We start from the raw sequence: 26,758 nt of genomic DNA on the forward strand, positions 1-26,758 counted from the left end.
ACACACAGAAAGGCAGTGAATTGGGGTCTCAGAGAAGACTAAGGTCAAGAACGATGCTGGGTTCCAGGGACTAAGCCCCTACCCAAAGACTATACATGGACTGGCCCTGGGCTCTGACCTCATAGGTAGCAATGCATATCCTAGTAAGAGCACCAGTGGAAGGGGAAGCCCTGGGTCCTGCTAAGACTGAACCCCCAGTGAACTAGACTATGGGGGGATGGCGGCAATGGGGGGAGGATGGGGAGGGGAACACCCATATAGAAGGGGAGGGGGAGAGGTTAGGGGGATGTTGGCATGGAAACCGGGAAAGGGAATAACATTTGAAATGTAAATAAGAAATACCCAATTTAATAAAGATGAAAAAAAAAGAATGATGCTGTGGACAGCACTGTAGGAAGAGTGACAGAGCATGCAAAGAGGAAGTGGGAAAAGCCAGTGTGGGAGTAACTGGAGGGGAGTAGATGGAGGAGTAGATAAAGGAGGAGTAGCTGGAGGGGAAGTACATGGAAGGGGGACAGGGTGTCAGGAGCTCAGGGCAGAAAAGTGCACATGTCCGCTAGGACACTGAGCCTTTAAGAGAGAAGGGGCACCCCCTTTGCTGTGTGCACTGGTAAGGGTGGAGGCTGGGAGGCCAAGGGGAAGCTCTTGCAATAATTCGGGCAACGCAGAATGGTGACTGGAAGTAGAAGAGGTCACACTCCTGACCTTCCTGCCTCCATACCTTCAGTATTGCTGTTCCGGTACACAGTTCAGAGCTTCATAGGCTGGCCAAGCGCCCTACCACTGAACTGAAGCTTTGGCCCAAGGAGACAAAGGCAGGTCTAGATGGGGGATGGGCAGACTAATCAAGGGCAACCCAGGAAATCGGTGGAAAGAAGCTGCAAGTTATTAAGGTCATTGTGACTCAGAGAGGAGACCTAAAGGACAATGCGGAAGTCAAAACTGAGGCAATTAGGGGACAGTCAAAGCAAAACAGGTCCTCACTGCTCAGACAGGAGTGCTCTAAGCAGACAGTCTTTAAAATACAGATATTTAAAGCCCTGGAAAAGATGAGGTCACCTGGCAGTGATTTCAAGCAAAGGCATCGGGAATGTGCGGGAGTGTTTGCTGTGTGAGGAACAGAAAGAGAGAGAGAGAGAGAGAGAGAGAGAGAGAGAGAGAGAGAGAGAGAGAGAGAGAGAGAGAGAGATAGTGTGTGTGTGTGAGAGAGAGAGATATGCAGAGACAGGACAAGTTTCTTATAGAGATGTGCTTCAGCATCCTATTAGTGCCCCACTGAGAAATTACCCAGGGGCAGGGGTGGGGAATACTTAGAAGCAGAGGACTGAGCTCTGGAGCTACCATTGCTCCGAGGCCAGGGAGGTGGGGGTGGGAGGATGATGAGGAAGTGAAAGGCAGCCAGGAACCTCAGGATCAAGGGTCAAGGAAGAGCTATTTGTGAAAAGACCTTAGAGACAACTTGTGCCTTAAAAAAAGTCCATTAAGGGAAGAATCAATAGTATTTGTCTCAAGTAAATACACTGACAGTGACAGAGAGAATGGGATTCAGGCCCAGAGCCCAACTTCTAAGAGATTAGCTGCTCTAAACAACACAGGAGGAATGACAAGTGCTGCAGAGGCAGAGAGAGAGGTGGGGCTCTGTGGGACACTGGCCTTGTGACAGTCTGAATAGGAGAGCAGTCTAACATATTAAAGATGATTGACTGCTCTTCTAGAGGTCTTGAGTTCAATTCCCAGCAACCACATGGTGGCTCACAATCATCTGTAATGGGACCTGATGCCCTCTTCTGGTGTGTCTGAAGACAGCTACAGTGTACTTATATAATAAATAAATAAATCTTTCAAAAACGAAAGGAAGAAAGGAAGGAAAGAAGGAAGGAAGGGACCCAGGGCCACAGTGGGAGAAACAAAGGACCCAGTGGAAAACCTCCATCATCTCGATAGCAGCAGAGGCAGGGTTGTGGGGCCATGGCTGCAGGGAGAGCCAGACGTTCACGGACCCCCAGGCAGAAAAGTGTGGAAGGAGCAAGATGTGACTGAGCTATGGCCCACACATCTTTAACTCTAGCAATCAGAGGACAGAGGAAAGTGGAGCTCTGAGTTCCAGGGGAACCAGAGTCACATAGGGGCGAGACTCTGCCTTAGGAAAAAGCTCCCTTAAATGTTCGGTGGCCTAAAGTGAAGACACTTTTGACTTCTTAACAGCAGGACTTCAACACTGCCTCACAGTGAGCTCGGCATGCACACACACACACACAACACACACACACACACACACACACACACAAGCGCACTCACACTCACGTATATATTCGCGCACATATACATATATATTTGTCTTTATCTGTATGAATGTGTGTGTGCATGGGTGAGTTTATGTGCATTCTGTATGTGAAGAAGTACAATGAAGCCATAAGGTATCCGCCCATCAGAAGTGATTTACAGGCAGCTCTGAGCTGCATGAGATTGGTGCTGGGAACTAACGCTGGGTCTTCTGGAAGAACAGTTAAGTGCTCTTAACTGATAAACAATCTTTGAGGGGAGGCCTGATAGTCAGTCTCAGTAAAGTAAGGAACATTCTTGCCTGAACCTCAAGCAGGCAGAGAGTGAACTTTTCTCTGGATGGCACCACTGGGGACCACCAGCAGGCTACGGAAGCACTCTACCACTGAGCCACACTCTCTGCCCCAAGTCAGCATCAGATAAAAACCTTTAAGAGGCATGTCTCCTGCCTCAACCCTGAAATGTTCCTCTATGGAAGCCTGGAGGAAAGCCCCAGCCTTAGGTCAGACCTAGTGTCTCGAGGCAGGCAGCCTCCCGCAGGGAGAGCCGCCAGCCAGCCCCATGCAGAGCGCGGCTGCCCTCACCCGGGGCAGCTGGTCCCACTGCTCTTGGTTCTTCATCTCCTCTTGCACTTCATGGATCCGCTTCAGAGACTCCAGACTTTCGTCCAGTAAAAAGGTCGTGTCATTTATCAGCATGTTGATATACCGAACGAACTGCTTTCCAGAACTGAAAGGGCAATGAGACAGTGTGTGGTAAACATCTGGCTGGTCATAGAGAATGTGAGCCTCCCCAGGTACCCACCAGACTCCTTGTCACAGATGACATACGCTGGAGTTTAAAGGCTGCCAATCAACTCCAGGCTGAGATTTTGTTCCTCTTTTTGGTGGTGTTTTTTCTGAGAAAGGTCTTCTTCCTGCCCCAGGTTATCTCTGAACTACTTTCCTGCCTCAGCATCCCGGAGCGGGGATAACAGGCGCCACCAAGCTCTAGCCCTACCATCCTTTCCGATTCTCTGTGATCAGCTCCTTCTAGTGGCTCGCAGGGCAACGCTCTACGGCTGGAGGAGCAGCAGCTAAGTAGTCCAGAATTTCCCGAGCTGATTTCCTTGGCAGTTTATACTTGGCAACAATTTACATCGTTACACTGTGAAAAGTAACAAACGCTGAGATTCTTCCTGCTGGAGAGGTTGACAGCACCGAGCTGTGCGTTTTTAAGTAGAGGAAACACTCTTCTAGGTTGGAAAAGAACCAGCACTAAGAAATTGCCCAAACACAGAAGATGGAGATCACTGATAAAGTTATCCCTTCCACAAAGAAGATACTCCAAAGAAAAATTAGTCCGGTAGTATCAATAAAGGAAGACAGGAACTCATTTTATAGACCCAATCCTCAAGTGTAAGGAGACCCGGCACACAGTGCTGTAGGGAAGGCACTGACTGGTGACCTGTGGACTTCTCAACTGACAGGAAGTGGCAAGAAGAGAAGGCCCAGTGTGCCCAGCAGGCGTACAGAGCCCACGCTGGGGAGAGAGGGGCTGTGAACAGGAACAGAAGGCCTCAGTCTCAGGAGTGTGGGGACACCAGAGCTCCCATCTTCAAAAGGCAGTGTGGGCAGATGCAGCTCAGGCTGCTGGCAACACTGACGAGTAACTGAGGTCAGCTAGACTGATGGAAGATGGGGTGGGGTGGGACTTCCTTTAAAGGATAGCACAAGGGTTCAATGTTCACACTCATCTTTAAGTACTCGCAAATAATTTAGGGGAATGACTACTGACCAGGCCCTGCAATTGCAAGTTTGAACATGGAGAGTTACTACCACGGCTTGGCACATAAGCCCAACAAGTGAATTAGTGGCAACCTTAGCCTAAGTGCTTCTAAACCTCGTGTTTTCATAACATTTCTCAGTCACTCAGCTAACTTCACTTAATAGGATATAATTCAGAGAAAACACAAAAATCACTTCACATACACATTTTTTCTAGAACATTCCCCCATGTAAGACACTCCCAGTGTCAACAAGTCTAAAGGAAGCAGACAATGATGCAGTGTCCTCGCTGAGCAGCGCCCGGTGGCTACTTGCAAGAGGACAGTCCCAGGAATCCTCTGCGAAGGCGTTCAGCAGCCTCCCACCTGGGATTTGCCAGAGCAAGCCGTGCCATCGGGGCCCAGTACTCACTTGAACTCCTCCATGAAGGTGCCATGGTGAGCTATGTTTTGCCAAAGGCTTTTAAAAATAGTGCTGATGTGATAGCGAATTGTGAACTTGTCATAGAACTCGCTGGTGGCTCCAGTATGCTCGACGTCTAGGGAGGAAAGACAAAGGGACTCAGGCACACATCCTTTCTGACCTTTCGGATGAAGTTACTCACTGCAACGACCATGACAAGGCAGGACAACAGAGCAAGGAGAACACTACCTGTATCTCGGGTGGAAGGCACGGGAGAAACTGTGACTTAACTTTTCTTTTAAAGACTGGGTGTCATTACACAGCCCTGGACAGCCTGGAGTCACAGAGGTGCTGGGGTTACACCGTCTTTCCTTCACCACCTGATTGTAGAGCCCAAAGTTTTACCACAGAGCTCTGCAGTGGACACAACCTCTGCAAAGGGCTAGGAAGCCAGCATCCTAGGACACCGTCAACTCCTGCACAGCAAAAGCGCTCACAGCACATCCGCCCCAACTGTCAGCTACTAATTTAAGGAAATTTCACAGCAGCTCACGTGTGCATCTCTGGGCAGGAAAAAAAAAGTGACTGAATTTCCTATGTACCTATGATTTTAAAGGCTTCTGTACCAGACAAGTTCTTCAAGCACGCCCTAAAGTAGGGAGATGCACACAGACAGTCACGCTCCCGGCTCATGTCGCCAGCACCAGCATCCTCTAAATCTCAGGGTAAAAACCAAACTTGGTTATGCAGATGGCTAACAGTGTAAGCATGAGAAGTTCCAAATTTATTACAAAAGGAGACACTGTCAGGTAAAGGCAGTTACAGCTTAACAGACATAAAGGGAATTAAACGAGCTAGTGTTTTAGCATAGCATAGCTGTTAATGGTTGAACAGAGGCGAGGAGTCAGGAGTACAGGCACACTGCATGTGCTGGGGCAACAAAAAGCGATTCTCTCTCTCTCTGAAGACAACTGGGTAGTGGGTGTGTAGCTCATGCCTGCAATCCTGCACTGAGAGACCACTCTGGGTACTTGATAAAGTGCCTTAAATATAACAAGCCCCGCCCATCGACAATGTACCAGCAGCACAGCCATCAGTTCTTCCAGTGGCCTTTCAATTCTGCTCAAGAAAACGCCCCGGGATGTTCGAAGACTGATTTCCAAGGATGACAAACAAAATACTCCATTTATTTTTATTTTTACAACACTGGGAACTGACTGTAGGGTCTTGAGATGCTCTACCACTGAACCACACAGAAGTCCAGTTTTTATTAGAAAAAATTATTAATAATCCTAACGTCTAAGACAGACGTGCTTTATGCACAGCTGAAAACCGTGGTCATGCAGGGCAGTGGTGGCGAACACCTTTACTCCCGGTACACTGGAGGCAGAGGCAGGTGGATCTTTGAGTTTGAGGCCAGCCTGGTCTACAAAGTAAGTTCCAGGACAGTCACAGCTACTACCCATTGCCAAGACAGATGTACAGTTTGGGTGTGCTGACAGCTTTTTACAGAGGGTTTGAGAGCCAGCAAGATGGCTCAGGAAGAAGTGCCTGCTGCCGAGCCTGGAGAGCTGAGCTCAGGACCCACATTCTGGAAGAACAGAAATGGCGCCCATAATTTGTCTTCTGATATCTATTCTTGCAAGAACCTCACTCCCACATCAAATATAAACGACACAACAGAGGAAGTAAAATATTACACAGGCTCTGAGCACGCAGATGATTTGGGACATTTAAATTCTTTCGCCGTGCTGTGGTTCAACCGAGTCTGGCACACATCAAGCTCCCTAACCAACTCCCACCTTTCTTCATATTTTCTATATTTTTCAAAGTCTACATTTCGGGAGATTAAAACCCAGTTTAATAATAAAAGGAGAAGTCTAAAGTGTCTAGCATGCTAAGACCTGACAGGATTTATGTTTTCTCATGCCTCACTCGTTAAGCTAACTCTTCTTTGGATGAACTAAGTGCCATTTTATTATGCAAAAGCGTGAACGAAGGTGTCGGCAGTGATTCAAGCAAGCTTGCAGAGGACAGAAAACTGGAGGCCAGCACAGTTACAGTCATCTAAGGCCACCCGTTTTGGGCTGCATCCTGGACACGGCCCACACTAAGCCACTAGTGTTAGTTCAGTGCCCATCCGTACCCTTCTCCCCACATTTCTGCTTTATTTACTCCTAAATATACCTCAAAATTATACTGCCCAGGTCCCAATTCCCAAGTCCTTAAATGGACTTGACTCTTGCTAATCTCCTAAGCCTCAGCCTGTCCTGGAACTCACTGTGTAGACCAGGCTGGCCTTGATCTTAGAAAGATAGATCCTCCTGACCCAGCCTCCTGACTGCTGGGACTAACAGCGTGCACCACCACGACCAGCTTGAACAAGGCTTCCTGCTGCCATCTTCCAGGTTCACCTCACTGCCTTCTTTCCTGTCATTCCTCAGCTGAGGTGACTGACGCTCACCATTGCATCCTCCCACAGAGTCTGGCCTGCCTAGACCACCTTTCCTGAAGTAGCCCGTCTTCTCCCAATCTACTGTCTCCAACTCTTTCAACTCTTCCACGTCTGCCTCTATGAGGGAGGGATCTTGGTGTCCTCCCACAGCAGGCCCAACAGAGACATTGCTGAATCAGTGATGGAGTCTCCCCAGCTCTGGGGAAGGAGGAGTCTAGATCTTGATGTAGCCATAGCCTTCCCAGCCTCAGAATTCCTCCTTAAGGAAGACTGTTAGGATTCGTCTAAAACCCTCTTATTTGAAGTTTAATCTTATTTTTGAAACAAGATTGTGCATAAGTACCTCTCCGAGAGATGCCGCTCCTGCAGCTGACCCTGGGATATACAACTCTAAGTCCTACCAGGGGGGCGGCCTAAGGAGGGACAGGATCTACGGGGCAGACCTGGGTGGGGTGGTGGGCGGGCCCGGGGGAGACTGTGCAGTCCCTGCAGTGTGGGTCAGAGCTTCAGTAACTGTGGAAGAGCAGCAGAGCGTCAGCCGCACTTGTGCTAGGGCCAGCTGCTGGGCACCTGTCACTGACTTGCCATTAACCTTCAGCGAGCTTCCTGACCTTTCTAAGCTCGAGTTTCCTCACTTATAAAATGGAGGTATTTATAGTACCCATCTTTTCGACAGCTACTCGGATCAAGTGACCACAAGTGGTAGCTATTATTAGGAAAGGTGTCATCTACCCATGACCATGGAGAGGCTCAGGTCAGACGGCACAGAGTTCCATGACTGAGGGAAAGAACGGATGACACCCGGAACGTCTATATCAAACTCTCTATTGTTCCCACTCTTTGAAAACTCTGCTACGGGATGGTGCCATGTATGAGACGCTATAAAGTCAACAGCAATGAAGCAGATTCACTACTCAGATGAAAACATTAGCTTGGACTGACAACAACAAACAGCGTAAACCGTCAGAAGGCCGCACAGGCAGTGGGCAGTGTGAGCTCTCAGGGGCCGGGGGTGGGGCGGGTCTGAGCTGGGCTAGTAAGTGATTTGCATAAGCGGATGTGGGAGCCTTGATGGCAGGATTATTTATTTACCTATTTGTGAATTTAGGTCACAGATTTAGACTTAACAACCTCGTCTCAGTACATCACCACAAGGCACACTCCAAAACCTACCTGTATAGAACTTCATGAGGGACGGTACCAGCAATTTGGTAGAGAGAGGATGGTTCTCAATCATCTCAAAAAACTTCTGAGTTCTCGGCTGAACAGAGGGGTTGGTCATAAACATGACCTCCACGAGCTTGGCCACTAGGTAAGGGTTTCGGATGTAGTTCTGGTTGCACAGCATCACAACGAGGAACATCACAATGTCCTGAGTGCAGGGCTCATAAAGCACCTGAGGAGAGTATCTGCAGAGGCAAGAAGGCACGGTGAGCCACCGGACCGCACCACCGAGAGCTCGCCGGTCAGGGAAGGAGATGGCACAGCAGAGGAGGGTACTGCAGTGCTTCTGCATGGTTCAAAACGATATGCACACTGGAACCCCACGGAGTAAAGCAAACACGGGTGCTGGCTACAACGTGCTTTAGAAAGGAAGCAAAGGCCATAACTGAAACTTCACAAAAAGATCTTCGCTATCCAAAGGGATAAAAGACAGATCTTCTAAACAGCTTCAACTGGTCTCAAGTTCACTGCACAGCACACACTGGCCTGGAACTTGTTATCTTTTGCCCCTACTTCCTAAGTACTGGAATCTCAGGAATGCACGACCACGCCCAGCCTTACAATGGGCAACCTGTCCCATCTCCAGGACCCAACTGTTCGCAGGAGAGAATAGGATCCCTCAAATTGCCTTCTGACCTTTGAAGGAGCTCTGTGCATTCAAGGACCCCACGCATACACAAATAAATACATGTAATTACAAAATTTTTAGCCAGGAGGTGGTGGTGCATACCTTTAATCCCACCACTCAGGAGGCAGAGGCAGGTGGATCTCTGAGTTCAAGGCCAGCCTGGTCTATAGAGCAATGAGTTCCAGGACAGCCAGGGCTACAAAGAGGAACCCAGTTCCAAACATCACCCACGTTTGTACATAAGGGCTCTTCAAATGCCAGAAGAGGGAGTCATCAGGTCCTAGGCTACATGGTTGTGAGACACTGTATGGCTGCTGGAATTGATCTCCAGACCCTGGGAGAGCAGATAGTGCTTGTAACTGCTGACTCATCTCTCTAGTCCCCTGCCACCAACTTAAAACAAATGTCCTAATTTTAAGAAATTAAAAATTTTAAGTGAATATCTTTATATTACTGTGCTTAGAATAAACTTTAAAATGTGATTATTTAAATTCTAACACTGAGTTTACTCAGCAGTCGAACCTTTAGTCACCTTAAATTTGTCATTCTCACAGCACTGGCGAGAGCAGGCCCTGTACCTCGCCTAGGCTTCACAGCAGAGCTGGCCCTGGTGGCAGCGGTGTAGGTAAGCTGACTCTGCAACCTGCCTTGGACCACCCCATCCCCAGTGACTGCAGCACTCAGGAGAGGGCCCCCACCACCTCAGCTTCGCAGCACAGCAGGGCTGGCCCTGCACACGGATGCGGAGACCTGCAGGCTGGCACTAGCTGCCTCATCTACCATCCAGACCCGGGCTGGAGTTAGCCAACACCAACATCTCCTCATTATGAACAGTAGGCACCGCAGGACAGGGCTGGCCCTGCAGAGCCAGAGGTGCAGGAGCTCCAACACAGGGGACAGCAGGACACCTGGTGGGGTGTAGAGGAAGGCAGAGGCAGAAGCAGCCCAGCGACTCACTGCAATGAACATTTCCAAGTAAAGAGGTAAGGACAAAAGTTACACTGTGACTGACACACTGTGACTGATACACCGTGACACAGTGCAGCTTCCATGATGAGGTGTTTTGTGTTTGGTTGTGTTTTTGTTTTCCATTTTCTTTGGAGGGGGAGGTTGCAAGGGTGGAGGGAGGATACGAGGGGACCGAGAAATGAGTAGGGCTGGGTGCATGATGGGAAATTCAGAAAGTATCAATAAAAAGCTGAGAAAAAAATTCCTTGCCGTCAAAAATCCACATTATCACTTCTGACTGGGCCAGCATGGAGACAGCTTTTTTGTTCTTTTGCCAATTGAGGGAGAGTCTCACTACGTAACTAGACTAGCCTGGAGCTCACAGTCCTCCTGCCTGAGCTTCCAGGTGCTGGGATTATGGGTGTGCGCCACCATGCTCAGCCGGATGCAGCTTTTATGACATAATGCAAACTTGTTCTGTCTAACTTTGGATTTGGGCTGTTGCTGGTCTATGCTGCTTTCGCGTTTGAAACCAGACTTCACACACATCCCTCTGCCACCAGTACCGTCCCCACGATGATATGGTTATGGGGAATCAACTGTCACGGTTCCAAAATGAAAAGTGAAGGAACTCGAAGGGCTTTGGTTTTCCTTTCTGTTTTCGGTGTACTGGGGATTGGATCTAGGCCCCTTTACACGCTAGGCAATTGGCCTAAGGGATCCCACTGAGAGGCCAGTGAAGGCTTGAGCCCCTGAAATCAGGATTTTAGGAAAACAAAAATCCAAAAAAAACAAACATAACTCCCCACAAATATCAGACAAGATGAAACCAGTTTTTTATGAAGCTTCTCAAGTCTTACAAATCGGCACATTTTTGGTTCAAACGCAGCCGTGGGTATTTTAATTTGCGGCATTTACTGGGGCGTTTTCTCAGGGGCATGTTCAGTTGTCAAACACTCTGCTTAGGTCTCAGCAGCAGCTGATCCCAGGGCCATTTCCAGGACAGAAGCAGAACCTGTCACCCATGTCCTGCTTCTGTCTTGGAAATGGCCCTGGGATTGGCTGCTGCTGAGCCAGGTTTATTTCTCCAATTTCTTTTCTTTCTTTTTTTTTTTTTTTCAGAGCTGAGGACCGAATCCAGGGCCTTGCGCTTGCTAGGCAAGTGCTCTACCACTGAGCTAAATCCCCAAGCCCTATTTCTCCAATTTCCGAGCAGTTCAGGTAAATAGCGTTACATAACATCAGACTTAAGTGAGGCTGTGGTAAATGTAACACAGCTCCTGGCACCACGCACTGTACATCAGCAAAAGAGCAGACAGCATGTGGAGTACTTACTGTACAATAAAAAATAAAAATTCAGCAACATCTTCTACATAAAACTCAGGCAATGCTGCAAATACCTTGGGGACTTCTGAATTTAAAGGCAGTGTTATGCTGTAGAGGAGAAAAAAAAGCACAACTTACAAATGACGTCATGGCACGCTCATTACCAGGGTGCTGTACTGCTAAATACCCCACTCTGGAAAGAGCAGCCCTTACTGTGAAGCACACCTCTGTAAAATGCACACGGGCAAACAACTGTGACCTTTAGACATGCAGAAAGGATGAGGGAGACTTGGCCGAGCTTGGGTAAGTGTTTACCTCATCTTGACTTCTTGCTAGACTTAAGGCAGAAGTTAAAATGGGAAAGAAAACCCAAAGGTCATATTTGTAATTTCGAGCAACTCACACAGGGTGGCCAAATCCAGCCTGTATCTTATATAAGCACCCCCAGTCTTTTAGGGACAAAGGCCAACCTCACCAATACCGGTGATGTCAGAGTTCCAGTTAACGTAAGAGTCGTGACTTAAACTGCAGTGACGGTCAATGACCTTGGCTCCCTAGACAGGGTGCTTAGGAAGCTCAGAAACCTGTTATCTCTAGCACTCTGCTTCCAATTTATAAATCTCTTTTCCTAGCCATCCAATGTTATGGTAAAGTTTTAAAAATGACAGCCATTGGACTGGAGAGATGGCTCAGCGGTTAAGAGCACTGACAGATCCTCCAGACGTCCTGAGTTCAAACCCCAGCAACCACATGGTGGCTCACAACCATCTGTAATGAGCTCTGATGCCCTCTTCTGGTGTGTTGAGGACAGCTAAAGTGTACTTATACATAATACAAGGCTAAATCTTAAATAAAAAAAAAAGACAGCCATTAAAAAACATGGGGAAATATTAATACAGCTTCATATCATTTACATACAACCTCAATCTGACAATGAAAACACAAGTCGTCAGGAGGGTAAGGCTTCAGTTATGATAAACAACAATTAAGACAACCCAGAAGCCCCAGCGAAGAGGGAGGAGGCAGAGGAGGAGCCACTCACTCAGGATATGCAGGGTCCAGGACGCGCAGCATCAGCTGAATGAGAAGGCCATAAAAATTCAGACATCTTCTTAGGAAGCTCTCGTCAAGTAAGCCAGCGTCAGCACAGGCCTTGCACCGTACCAGTTTCTGTGGAAGTAGATGGCCCCCACCAGTAGATTAGTGCGATGCCAGGGCCCCTCAGCTCCAGTAGGCAGGGAGGGGCTAGGAGATGAGAAATCTAGGTTCTAACATCTCCGACTAGCCTCAGGACACGGGTGGTTGTGTCAGGTCTCTCTGGTTTCTGAATAAAGACTCCAGGAACATATGCCGTGCAAACCACTGAGCACATGGCCAGCAGTCAGTGCTGGAGGTCCGTCACTGACACCTTGGAAGATGGTGGGAAAGCCAGGCAAGTTGTATCTGAATTCCAGCACCACTACTTCGGTGCTACCCTCAAGCAAAACACTTGCCTCCTGGGCTGCAACGCCTCAGAGGACCCACCAGGAGACACGCACATGCCACATCGTGGTAAGTGGATGTTTAGCTCATTACCGACCCCGAGTCACAACCACGGAATATAAAGGAGGCTACAGATCTGAAAGAAGAGCTCCTGCCTGTCAGTTAAGACAGGGTCTCATTCTGTAGCTCACGGTGGCTCTGGTAAAACCATAGTCATGCTCCCATCTTGGCGTCTTGGCTAGGGTCAGCGCTGGGGTTACAGGTATCAGCCACTATGCCAAGCTCCACTTTGTAGCTCAAAAGCACTCTGGACTATTAGCAAACGAAAACCTGAAAATTTAGCTTGTCACAGAAATCAGAGACATTTTTCTCTATAATCCCACTAATCAAGAGAACCCATGAGGGGGCTGGGGATTTAGCTCACTGGTAGAGCGCTTGCCTATCAAGCACAAGGCCCTGGGTTCAGTCCCCAGCTCCGAAAAAAAAAAAAAAAAAAAAAAAAAGAGAACCCATGAGCAGCTAACATTCAACTTGATAGTCTGAACATAAACACAGAAAATGTACATGTGTTTCTGTTTTCCTGAGCTGTGTGTGTGTGTGAAGGGGAACCTTGTACAGCCACAATGCGCTGTGTCAACTGCCATGATAACAGGGTTATGTGTCCTAGAGTATGAGTGTGGCAGGGAGGGGTAGGAGGTTACACTGCGGTGGAGAACGCTTACTAATGATTCATTGCATACGCACATGTATGTTCTCTGCTTAGATTTAAATGACTGGATACAGAAATAGGCAAGGTATCAACAATAGTCCCATGTTACCTTGAGAGAAAAGAACAACCAAGAAACAACAGGGACACCTGAGCACGCGCTCAGGGCGTTTATTCTGGTGAGGAGATTACTACTGGGAAACGGGCCACGACGATGCCAATCAGCTACTGTACAAACCTTAAGCTGAGTTTTACAGCGCTTCAGCATTTCGCGGTGTCTGGTGGCCAGTGGGGAATCTTTCCACTGGCTTTCATTATTTTTCAAATCTTCCACGGTTCTGAAATTAACAAACAAACAAAACATCCTAAAGATCTAAGGAAAGAAAGCACCCAGGCCCATCTTATCCCAGCCCCTCTCTGACGTGACGGGTTTACACTCACATACTCTGCGTGTTTGTATGTTTGTGTGGTGTGTGTGTGTGTGTGTGTGTGTGTGTGTGTGTGTGTGTGTGTAGCCTTGGCCGTCCTAAATCTCTCTCTGTAGACCAGGCTGTCCTTGAACTCCACGCGCCTCTGTCTCCCAAGCACCAGTGTGAATACTGAGAGCCCCAGCACCTGGCCTCACACTTAGGTATTTTAAAATCTAGAGCACAAGCCAGGCAGTTGAGGTGCATGCCTCCAAGCCAAGCAGGTGGATCTCTGTGAGTTTAAGGCCAGCCTGGTCTACATAGAGAGTTCAAAGGTGAGAACTGTTTCAAAACAAAATAAAACCTAGAGTATATCCCAGTACAGTGAGTTCTGGTTTAACTGACAGAATTTTTCTTTCCAGTTGTGTGTGTGTGTGTGTGTGTGTGTGTGTGTGTGTGTGTGTGTGTGTGGTGGTGGTGGTGGTGGTTGTTGATAGGGTCCATAGGGTGTGTGACGGGCTTTCTCTATGTAGCCCTGACTGTCTTAGAACTTTGTATGCAGAACAGGCTGGCCTGAAACTCAATACAGCTACTAGCCTCTGCCTCCCAGTGTTAGGATTAAAGGTGAACACCACCACTGCATGGGTAATGTGTCTTAAAGAATGTTCTCCATGGCACTCGGGAGGCAGATAGAGGCAGATCTTTGAACTCAAGGCAATTAGTCTAGGTAGTGCGCTCCGGGCTAGGCCTACACAGTGAGACACACCAATGCCCCATCGCCCCTCCCCCAGACAGAACTGCACTTTAGACCCGATGAAGCGTAAGTGAATTTGTTGTTCCCTGGCTGTTCTGAGATGTTAAAAACAACTTTCTTGAAAAAGTTCCAAGCTCTTTTGCCAATGGTGCTTCCCTCTCTCCTCAGCGGGCCCTCCCGCTGTCTGGGCTGCTCTCTGTGGCCTGCGGGCTCACTCTGAGGTGCTCCAATGCCTATTGTGCAGGGCTGTCCTGAGATGCTGCCCAGTTTAAACACTGGCTTACCGCCCAGGATTCAATTTCCTCATGGTACTGTGTAGAAAACCAGAGCCTGCTAAATGTCTAAACCTCAGACTTCCCTGACTCCGTTGCTGTATTTTTTTTCTCACGGAGGGCAGAATAGCTTCTGGAAGCATGGTGGCAGGGCAGTTTGGGCTGAGGCTGTGGTTCTACTGCTAGACCAGGCCTCACCGAGAGCCCTTTTCTGCTATTCTAAAGAGTTAAAATCACCCCACACATCCTACTTATCTCAGAAAAACTGGACCATTTGGTCTTGGACAAGAGGATTAGAGACAAAATAACAGCTTTTTTAATGACTGTTGCTTGCTTCAAGGACTGAAGCACTACGTTAATAGTCAAGAACAACGGGCAAAGAACATGGGTTCAGTTCCTGCCACCCACATGGTGGCTCACAACCATCTCCAACTCCAGTCTCGGGATCTGATGCCTTCTTCTGACCTCCAAGGGCACCAGTGGCAAACAAACATACACGCAGGCAAAACACTCATAAACATCAATAAATAAATCTAAGTAAGTATACAGACATCACATCCCAATCCTGAGACAAAACCTGAAATATTTGGTTGTGGTGGTTAGGGACTTCAACTGAGAAAACATCTTAGTCCGATTGGCCTGTGGGCATTTTCTTTACTGACGATTGGTGTATGAAAGCCTAGCTTACTGTGGTGGTTCAGTTCTACAACAAGGCAAACTGAGGAAGCCATGGGGAGCAAGCCAGTGAGGACTGTTCCCCCATGGCCTCTCCTTTAGCTCCTGCCTCCATGTTACTGCCCTGATTTCCTGTCCTTGAGGGCTCTACTATGTAAGTCAACAAACCATTGCTTCTAAGTTGCTACTGGTCATGGTGTTTATCAATGGCCACACAGGGCAAAAGGGGCTTTGTAGCTGTAAAGGTTTCCTACATTATAGGGTTATCATGAAGGTCTTTCTAAGAGAAATATTGGGTAGGACAATTAGCCAGTGAAGTGGATATCTGGAGAAACTCTGTCACTGACTTAAAAACCAGGTAAATGTATCATGAAGCAAGAAAGTAGGAAGCTTCCAGAAGGTGAAAAACTGAGGTAACACTCTCCCCACAGAGTCTCCAAAAGGGATGGGACACTGATTCTGACTTCAGAGCAATGACATAGTCACTGTGGGGAGGCCAAAGCAAGTGAGCACAATGACACACATGGGTCTGGGCGCTGCATAAAGGAACAGGCACAGGGCCTGGCCTAGTGAAGTTCCACTTCCTGTTTGGGGACAGAACGCTGGCAGCCTTCAAGCTTGTGAGAGAAGGCAGTGAACCATGACCCCTCAGAGGCAGAGCCATCTACCACAACCAACACACGCACAGGCTAATTCCATGGCCTTCCACAGCTGCCTACCGGGAAGTCAGGGTCAGGACCAGGACTCAAATGGCTCACAAGTCTGGGGGACGGTGATAACGCCATGCACCCACACCTCTAAATCTAAGCAGCTTGTTGGCAGAGACTGCTCTTGTAATGACCTGTCACCTTGCAGAGCACTGCCCTGCATCCTACCATGCCACCCTTTAGCACCTCCAGAACCACAAAGTCAGAGCAGAAGTGCCTCGGAGAGACTGAAGTCACAAGGAGGAGGAGCAGGTGTCTCACGGCAGCAGCAACTGTCCCGTGAGCTCTATGCTAGGGGTCAGGATCCCAAGTCCAGGTCGGTGCCCTCTGAGGTAAGAAGCCAAAGATGGAGCCGCAGAGGCGGGGCCTGCCACTCCCTGCCAGGGCTGAGAGCTAGGAGCAGGCTCTGACTCCAGCCGCCCTCCTCTCCAGCTCCACTGTTATAGCCCTCCCTCCACAGCCATCCCTTTCCCTCCTTACAAAGCCCTGTGGCGGCAACGGCCCCTCCCAGATGATCCAGGGAAATCCCCTTGATCATGTCTGCTACATAACTCTAGCTGACACTCACAGGTTCTAGGCCTTAGATGTGAAAACCTCTATCCCAGTACTCAGGAGGCAGAGGCAGGTAGATCTCAGAGTTTAAGGATAGCCTGGGCTACAAGGTGAGTTCCAGGACAGCCAGGACTACATAGTGAGACCCTCAGTCAAAATCAGTCAGAGTCACACACATGCACACGCACAGTCACACAGAAACTGAGCTTCTCCCAGGACCAAGTAACATACTTAACGTCAGATGAAACCAGCAAGTGTCTAGCCCACCAGGGCTACACGGTGAGCCCTTGTGTCCAAACGGGAGTGGGACGATATCCCACAAGACATTTAACTTCCTTAGCACATAGGAATTGTCTTGATCTGAAGGATATAAACATGTCTTCCTTACTCCCTCATTACCTGGACTACACGGAGTTCAAAGGCACATGGAGTTTCCCCTTTATCTGCTGTTTCACTTCCCAAGGCCTCAATAATTCATGGTCAGACACAATCAGCACAGCACAGTGAGACAAGACAGAGAGAACAGGCTTTGCTGGCCACACCTTCAGTCTCAGCATGGCAGGGGCAGGGGCAGGGGCAGGGGCAGGGGCAGGGGCAGGGGCAGGGGCAGGGGCAGGGGCAGGGGCAGGGGCAGGGGCAGAGGGGTCTTTGCACTCAGTGAGCTCTAGGGCTGTAAGTCAGAGTCTCTCAAAAAACGAAAAAGGAAAGGAAAAAGAAGAGGAAGGAAGAGAAAAGAAAGAAAAAAGAGATAGAGAAAGAGGCAGGCAGACGCTGACTCACAGAGTCCACCTCACAAGTTCTGAGATGCTAGACAAGTATGTCACCATGCCCTGTCAAAGCTTTTGTTACAGTGTATTATAATTGTCTATTTTTTCATTAGTTGCTAATCCCCTAGTGTATTTAATGTATCAAACCTTATAAGTATGTATTCATAAGAAGGCATAGGGTAAATAATAAGGTTTTATAGCATTCATGGTCTTAAGTAGTTAATGGTCTCGCACTTCTACAGTCTGCGGTACTGGAAGTCTTCTCAGCAGGCTGGGGCTGAAAGAGGGCTCAGCGTTGGGAGCACTACTCTTAGAGAGGATGAGTATTCCATTCCGGCCACTAACATGGTCATGGTGGCTCACAAGTGTCTGTAACTCCAATGGCCTCTTTTGGTTTCTGAGTGTACCAAACACATGGTATACAAACATGCATGTAGGCAAAACACTCATGCGCATAATTAAAATAAATTATAAAAAAACCCAAAAAAACCCCCCCACAACCCTGGGGTTGTGTCACAACAGTCACAGGGTTGTGAAAAAACTGCACACACATGGTGACCAGAAACACATGAAGGAAAAACACTCATACATAGCTAATACAACTAAACAAATCTTTAAAATAAAAAAATAACAAATTACTTCAAAAGTTTATAGTCAATGAACTAAAACATAAAAGTATAAGAAGAATGGATGGTGAGCGGTGGTGCACAAGTTTAACACCAGCACTTGGGAGGCAGAGGCAGGTAGATCTCTGTGAGTTCGAGGCCAGCCTGGCCTATGGAGTGAGATCCAGGATGGCTAAGACTACAAGAGAGCTGGTCTGAAAACAAACAAACAAACAAACAAACAAACAAACAGAATCTACAGAGTCCATGTTAGTGCACACGATCTGAGAAATGTATCGTTACAGATATTCAATGTGACAGTTTTTCTGACCCAGCAAATGTCTGTTGTCATGTGCTGAGATGCTCGTTTGCTTGGAGAACCTGACCATGCAGGGTTAGATACTTGGGTTAGAAACAGCCGTGGAGCTAATGATGTGATGACTGACAAGTGAGGCTACAAGCCAGCCTTTGGGCTCCTCAGACACAAACATCAGGCCAAAGGCGAGTTACTCATCTCTCATGATTATCACAGGAAAACAGGGTGGACAGCCCAGAGCCAGGTGGGTACGCCGAGAAGGCAGGCACCCCTCCCAGTGGTGCTGGGCCATCCTCACTCACACCAGTGGTATGATGACACAGTAGTGGACGCAGACCGGGCTCTGCCATGCACACAGCCTCTCTCACACATACTGCCCACAGCCAACTCCGTGTGCCTCCAGGCAGCAGTTAACCGCCAGCCAGGACAGGGAGCAGGACACGTACCTATTGAGCTCACGGATGGCTCGGAGCCGGCGAATGTAGCGACGACAACTAGGCAGGATAGAGAGATGGTGAGCGTGCAGGGTGAGAAAGAAGCATTCTGTAGGGAATTTTGGCTCAGAAAATGGAGGCTGATCTCCATCTAAGAAGAAAAAACAAACAAACAAACAAACAAACAAACAAACATGAACCCTTCAGTGAAGTCAGTTACAAGTCTTAAGGAAAAAAATCAACTCTGAAGGAAAATAGGTTAAGAATATTTGTGTGCATATGCCTGCTGTGTGTGGACATGGTGTGCATGTGTCTGGTGTGTGAGGACAAGGTGTGTATGTGTCTGTGTATGAGGACACGGTGTGCATGTGTGTGTACATCTGTCTGGTGTGAGGACATGGTGTGCATGTATGTGTGCATGTGTCTGTGTGTGAGGACATGGTGTGCATGTGTGTGTACATGTGTCTGTGTGAGGACATGGTGTGCATGTGTGTGTACATGTGTCTGTGTGTGAGGACATGGTGTGCATGTGTGTGTACATGTGTCTGTGTGTGAGGACATGGTGTGCATGTGTGTGTACATGTGTCTGTGTGTGAGGACATGGCAATACATACATGAGGGGCTGGAGCTTGCAGTGTTCTACACCTCAGTTTTGAGACTGGGTATCTCACTGAACATAGACATCAGCTTGGAGGCTAGACTGGGGAATGACACAAAGGTCATCCTGTCTCCTTCCCTCCAGTGCTAGGGTGACGATGTGTCCTGTCATATGAGGGTGTGAGGAAGCTGAGCCCAGGTCCTCATGCCTCCTCACAGCGCTTCCCAGACCATGTGAGCCATCTCCCCAGCACAGGAAATTGTATTTTGTTGCTTTTTGAGACAGGGTCTTCTCTAGGAACCTCTGGCTGGCCTGGAACTCACAGAGACCTGCCTCAGTGCTGGAAGTAAAGCAGACAGCACCAAGCCCAGCCTCCAAGAATATTTTTTAAATTACAAACTTAGTTGATGTTGCAAGAGAAATAGATTCCTCAGCTTTGTTAATGTCCTGCATCCTCTTGTCTGATTAACGATGTGTCTTCCTGATATAGTCTATAAAACCATCTTAATTCTCTAAGCTAAACCTATTATTTCAATCTGAAATAATTAGGCCAAATTAATAAACTATGGTCATTTTTCTACATGTTTGTGTTTCTGATCTAGAAGAACTATGTATGAAGCCATCAATGTTGTGAGTAGAGGCAGAAACTAGAATCATAGAGAGGGGACCATTATACAGTTTTTAATCAGCCTGTAACTGGGCTCACAGGGTAGAGGTCACACTTCACACTTGTGGATAAGTGTGGTGTCAGACCACCTCAAACACTTGTGGTTTTTGTGTTAAACATTCAAATAATCCCACGAGTGTATATGAAACACACCCGAGCTGCCGCCAGCCATGGCTGTCTGGGCGGGCTGACAGCATCAGGCTGTTTGTCCTGTGCAACTGCACCCTTAACCAGCTGCAGTGCTGCAAGGGCACAGGCTAGCTGCTTAGGACATGAGGCAGGAGGATTGCCCAGGAACTTGAAGCTAGCCTAGGCAACACAGGGAAGGAGTCCTCAACTCCAAGCTCCTGACCCCGGGGTCCTGCTGCTCTAACAACTGTCCTCTCTGTGCCTCTTCCCCGGCTGCAACAGTATTACAGCTTCAAGATGGCCACATTCGACTTTAGAGTGATGAAATGAATTGCTGAAAAGCATCTACCTCTTCCTCTTCTTGGTCTTGGGAGGCAGGGTTTTGCTACGTAGCCCATGCTGACCTTGAACTCATGATTCTACTATGTCAGTCTCCTGAGTGCTGGGGTATTGGTATACACTAAAGAAGGCTGAGCACTAAGTAATCACTTTTCTTAAGGTGAACATTTGATCATGGCATTTCCATGTTCAGTAAGTAGGAATTCATCCCACTCCACACATAAGCAAGATTATTGTTATCCCACCTTAAAATACTTTCAACTGCCAAAATATAACACAAAATCTATATAAAGTTGCTGTTATTGGGCTGGAGAGGTGGCTCAGTGGTTAAGAGCACTGGCTGTTCTTCCAGAGGTCCTGAGTTCAATTCCCAGCAACCACATGGTGGTTCACAACCATCTATGTTGGGATCCAATGCCTTCTTCTGGCCTGCAGGTATACATGCAGATAGAGCACTCATGTACATAAAGTAAATAAATCTTAAATAAATCTTCTTAAAAGTTGGTTATGGTGTCTTTCTTCACATTCACACCCATCTGTCCTACATGCTGAGTAATTTGATGAATTTTTACTACACTAATTTTAACTCTCTCTCTCTTTCTCTCTCTCTCTGAGCATGCAGATGAGAGGGCACACAACAAGGCCCCACGTCACTCACAGAGCTCTGTCAGCCACTCGTTCACATCCTCCATCGTTGCATTTATCCGTGTCTCATCGTTTGGCAGAGTGATCCGACATCTCGGGTGGAATATGTAAGTGGGGTCGACCGTTTCTAACTTGATTTTTGTACTTAGCTGCTGCAGGACCCAAAGGAGATTCAGCATGAACCCGTCTGTAGACACCAACCGATCATCTGCCTGTGACAGAAGCCGCAAAGCAATCGAAACAACTGTTAGACACACATCTCACAAATTTGGAGCAACTTCCTACGAGAGAGAGCACATTCAAACGTAATCAAACCCTAAAGCCCGTGACAGTCCATGTGGCGAGCACTGTCAATCAGCTAGCAGGTGCTAGCCCAGCAAGCTTCCAGCCATCCATCATCACAGACTCTCTGACCTCTGCAACAGCCCCAGAGCCCATACAGTACAATCCCCATTTCAGAGGACTGGAGACCAAGAGGCAGTCAGTAAGAGCACAGTCACTGTGGCTGCTGTACTGCCCCACACGGTAGCTTTCCCGTTTTAAGCAGTGAGCACAGTCCTGTGTGAATAACAGAGTGGCCACTGCACACTCAGAACTATTCTAACAGTTTCCACGCAAAAGGCTCATAGCTGTCGCTCTTAATCCCACTTAGCAAGAGAAGAAACTGAGGTACAAAGCAGTAACTATGAGGTATGGCCAATTTACAGACCTCACGTGGTAAAAGCCAGCTGTAAATGTGGTCCCTATACACTTACATATAACATGAGGGAACTTTTGCAAGTGAGCTCTTCTGACTGCATAGCTCTTGGCCGCTGTGACAATGTCAACAGACTGGACGTGCCAGAATACTAACTAATGAGCGTCAAAAGACACTGGGATTCCGCTCTTCTCTATACGCTAATTCTTTCGGTCTGAGACTTATTCTTACAAACAATCTGCATTTTAGTTTCCCGCTGTCGCATTAACAGTGGAGTGCGATGAGCTCTTGATGCTCCCTCAGGTCTGCTTCCAACCTCACTCGCTGTCATTCCATGGCTGACAGGTCCTGTCCATGGATGCTGACACGTACCTGTCCACGGATTCTGCCACAGTCCTCATCGGTAAACCCTGGCCAGACTCAAGAGCATGGTTTCTTTTGTTACTGCCCGTATCCCCCGAGTCACAAAGGCCTGTGTTTTGGGCTGGCGATGATGCTGCCTCACCTAACACTATCACCAAGAGGGCTCTTCTCTCAGCCTTGGAATGGTTGGTTCTTCAGTCGAAGCTTTAACAAAAGGATGTTCTGCTACCTGATCAAATCCACCCCTGAACCGTCGTCCCGGCACTCTACTCCTGAATCCCCCACACTTCGATCACCGACTGCTACTGTCTGGATGCTGGGCTCACATGTCCACCCCTGCCCAAGACCTGCACGACAGCAGGGTGCTTGCCGGTCTCGTCCATGCTGCCTTCCCAACTCCCAGAACACAGCCTGGGACGTGCTAAGTCATGTCTGCCCGCCCTGCAGAAACGGGTTCAATGAGGAACTGAAAGCACTTGGGACTCCTACCTGCATCTGCGCTTTCTTCATATTGGCATTGACAATGGCTGCCATGTAACTGAGTGCTGCTTCACGAGTTTCGCCGTTTAACAAAATACTATGCAGAATCTTGAAAAGCTCTTGCTAAATTATTTTCAAAATGAAAAAACAATTGATTAACCTTTTACTTTAAGAAAGCCTCCCTCTCCCTACCTTCCTCTCCTATGTCCACTCCTTGTAGGGAACCCAAGTACAGTCAACAAATAGGGTGTGTGTGTGTGTGTGTGTGTGTGTGTGTGTGTGTGTGCGTGTGTGTGTGTGTTTGAGAGACAGAGAGAAACAGAGAGAGAGACAGAGACAGAGAGACAGAGAGAAATAGACAGAGAGCGAGAGAACAGCAGCCACAGCCGGCAACAGGGAGGACACTAAGTAGTCAGTGTTAATAAACAGCCTTTGCCTCTTCCCTTGCATGACCAGGGCGGCCTCCATAAGCAAGGCGTTGTACTTTTACAATTTAGAAGGGAAGACATAGTACTCTGGAGCGAGCATGGCCACCAGGCACGCCAGCCCCCAGCTTAGGTTTGCTCTGTCCTTCTACAGAGCCTGGTCCTTTACTGTTTTGCTGCACTTTTTTTTTTATAAAGGCAGGCACCACTGCTTGATGACCCCCAGGTCATGTTGGATGGCCTACCTCATAGTGCATACATAGTTTCTTTCACTTGGGCAGGACACTCCTGGAGAAGTGGCATAGCTAGGTTTTAGTCACTGGGGATGTCTTGACTGGCATCCCTGAGGTGCTAGGCTTACATTTCAACTCTCTTCCCAACAGAAGCAGCAGCAGCAAATGCTAAAAGCATTGAGGTTGGGCCTACACAGAGCACCTTGTTTGTAAACTGACTTCTATGGCAGAGTGACCCGGGATCCCTGGACCTATGAATGGGCCCTTCGCTCTAGGGAGGTCCTCTCTCTGAACACCTACCCGTCCCAGCTCCAGGTAATGCTGTAGTGACTGGCTGACCACACGGGTGTTCTCCAGGGTAATGGCAGGCCCTGAGAAGTATTTCTCAACCACCTTTGCCTGAAAGGGGAAGCACGCCATCAGAAAGAGCACAGTGAGCGCCGACCCGAGATGAGCAGCTGCCCAGGGTGTACTTACATCGTCCTCTGCGAAGACAGAGAAGCTAAAGAAGGCCCCTAAGTAGGAGAGTCTCTGCAGCTCCCGCCCAGAACCAGGGCTTAAGGACTTCGGCAACCACAGGGGTAAGGAGGCGACCTAGACACAGCACAGAGGGACAGTTAGGCTGCTGAGGTGGCTGGCACAGGAGGAGCTCAGCGTGCCCAGCAGCCAGCTACACAGGTCCCGAAAACACAAGGCACAAACAGTCGAGTTTCTTGTGAACACTTCTGACCTCAGACAGAGGGTAGTCTCCAACTTACCTATTTATACGGTTAAACTTTTATTTATTCTTTCACAACCGTGCGTGTGTGTGTGTGTGTGTGTGTGTGTGTGTGTGTGTGTGTGTGTGTGTGTGGTCTGATGTATTTCTTGTCCTTCTCCCACTAAGGCCCTTCTTCCTCGGGCCTGATTACCCTTCTGTGCTGTCTGTGTAGCCAGTGTGCATCTCACTGTGGACAATGACAGGACTGTGTGCGCATCTGTTACTTCATCAAGGTCACTCTACCATACCAGTACAATAGCAGAGGGTACACTACTGAGGACTTCCATTAACTCTCTACAATAGGTCTGTGACGTTTGAAGACTCACTCTGATGCTACCCAAAGGCTCTATTCCCGTGGCACCTGCTCTTCTAGCTGCAGAGCACTTACCCCCAGAAAATCAGACTTCCTTGTAGAATTTGTAACAAATAATGGCAACGTAACAGAGGAGGGCGCCCCGCCCCCACAGATGCCGTCTTTAGCTGACACTACTTTCACCCGGGGGAAGGCACTTACCAAATTGCACATAGGGTGTGTCTTCCCGAACTTGGTTTCACAGAGTTCACCCAGTGCCTAGAAACAAGAGGGGAAAGAGTCACTGCCATGTCTCTGTCTCACACTGTGCCACTTGTGACAGCACAGGACAGCTTTCATCTCCTCTACACATGCTTGGGAAGCTCCCTGGGAAGCCATCAGCCTTAATAGTTTAACTACTAATACACACACACACACACACACACACACACACACACACACAGACACACCTGTGAACTACCAAACAACAAAAAAACAAGCAAACAACAACAAAGAAAAAGGAAGCAGCAACTTAGACAAGGAGAACACAGCACGGGCAGCGGCCCGCACACACCCTTTGGACAGAGGCACCCTTTGGTGCTGGTGAACACATTTCCAAACACCCGAGTTTCCCTTTACGTCATTTCACAGCACAAGATCTACTGCACAGACTGAGCTAATCCCTGCCAGCACCGCCCAGGGCTTCACTGTGGACCCAGAAGCTACCTCATAGCCCTGAGCCTTGGACAGGCGGGGAAGTCAGGGGTGTAGGGAACGGCTTCAAAGTTTAAGTTCTCGTGGCCTAGTGTAGGGTATCACATTAATACCACAGGGAAAACCAGAAACAACCTCAACACCAAACAGCTGGCAGCAAACTGTCCACAACTGAGGGAAAAACTGAGGCTGGCTGCCAGACGTCATCGTACTGCTTTATTGTTGCTGCTGTTACCGTTGTGGGGTGTGGGGGGGGAGTGTGGGTGTGGGTGTGAGGTTGTGGGGTGCGTGTGGGGGGGAGTGTGGGTGTGGGTGTGAGGTTGTGGGGTGTGTGGGGGGGAGTGTGGGTGTGGGTGTGAGGTTGTGGGGTGTGTGGGGGGGAGTGTGGGTGTGGGTGTGAGGTTGTGGGGTGCGTGTGGGGGGGAGTGTGGGTGTGGGTGCCAGGTTGTAGGGTGCGTGTGGGGGGGGAGTGTGGGTGTGAGGTTGTAGGGTGCGTGTGGGGGGGGAGTGTGGGTGTGGGTGTGAGGTTGTGGGGTGTGTGTGGGGAGTGTGGGTGTGGGTGTGAGGTTGTGGGGTGTGGGGGGGGGAGTGTGGGTGTGGGTGTGAGGTTGTGGGGTGTGGGGGGGAGTGTGGGTGTGGGTGTGAGGTTGTGGGGTGTGTGTGGGGGGAGTGTGGGTATGAGGTATGAGGTTGTGGGGTGTGTTTGTGTGGGAGTGTGGGTATGAGGTGTGGGGTTGTGGGGTGTGTCTGTGTGGGTATGAGGTATGGGGTGTCAGGCTGTGAGGTGTGTGTAGGGGGAGTGTGGGTGTCAGGTTGTGGGGTGTGGGTGTGGGGTGTGTGTGGGTGTAGGTATGAGGTATAAGGTGTCAGGTTGTAGGGGGTGTAGTGGGAGTATGTGTGTTCTTCCACACAAAGCTTTGCTATATTGTCCATGCTGGCCCAGAACTTTCAGTTCTCCTGCCTTCACCTCCTCCTATGTGCTAGGATGGCCGGCAGATCAGCATAAGAAACAACCCTCTGGAGATCACAGCATAGGACAAACCAGAGTCCGCCAGTTATCAATCCACCAATAATCCCGTTCTTTCTAAGCTAACTTCAATAGTCCTCCTCCCTCTTCCCCCTCCCTTCCCCACCCTACCATGCCCCCTCATTACTGTTCTAGAATTAACAGCAGGTCCCAGTCAAATCCGTCCTCCCACAATGACTCCCACCAAGGGCATTGCATTCTCTTCACTGAGACACTAAACTGAACCAGATGAGGACCGAGCACGGCAGCTCCAAGGGAGCCTTACAGGACAGCGAGGGCCACAGCACTGACTAAAAGCCTCCCATCCCACCCCATCCCATCCCATCCCACCCCATCCCATCCCACCCCACCCCATCCCATCCCATCCCACCCCATCCCACCCCTCCTGAAGCAGCAGGAGACTCCACTTCCCGCTCTCGGCCATACGGTTTATGGGAAACAGCCTCAGAAACACGCTCAGCTCACACTTTTGATTTATCTACTTTCTTGTTTTCTGGAGACAGGATCTCACTATGTAGCACAGGCTTGTCTAGAACTCACTATCAAGTCCTGGAAATCATTGTCCTCCCTCAGCCTCAGCCTAATCTGCCGAACTACAGTGCACCTGGCTCGTAGGCAGGATGTCGTGTGGCTGGGATACGGTCACACACTGTACAGATGAGGGAGACCCTGAGCGCCGC

General features: G+C 48.8%; 1 protein-coding gene across 3 annotated transcripts in view; it reads right to left on the minus strand.

Annotated features, from left to right (window-relative positions):
• Positions 1–26,758, minus strand: part of Ube4b (ubiquitination factor E4B) — a 103,676-nt gene that overhangs the window by 10,670 nt on the left and 66,248 nt on the right. For all 3 annotated transcript variants that reach the window (NM_001271198.1, XM_006239387.5, XM_017593310.3), the window contains 12 exon segments: positions 2,868–3,012; positions 4,461–4,587; positions 8,080–8,315; positions 11,042–11,140; positions 12,075–12,202; positions 13,459–13,558; positions 18,722–18,860; positions 21,101–21,299; positions 22,637–22,750; positions 23,586–23,684; positions 23,763–23,879; positions 24,560–24,616. In NM_001271198.1, coding sequence (NP_001258127.1) covers positions 2,868–3,012; positions 4,461–4,587; positions 8,080–8,315; positions 11,042–11,140; positions 12,075–12,202; positions 13,459–13,558; positions 18,722–18,860; positions 21,101–21,299; positions 22,637–22,750; positions 23,586–23,684; positions 23,763–23,879; positions 24,560–24,616 — 1,560 coding nt within the window.

The sequence above is a fragment of the Rattus norvegicus genome, chromosome 5 (genome assembly GCF_036323735.1).
Source record: "Rattus norvegicus strain BN/NHsdMcwi chromosome 5, GRCr8, whole genome shotgun sequence".
NCBI lineage: Eukaryota > Metazoa > Chordata > Mammalia > Rodentia > Muridae > Rattus > Rattus norvegicus.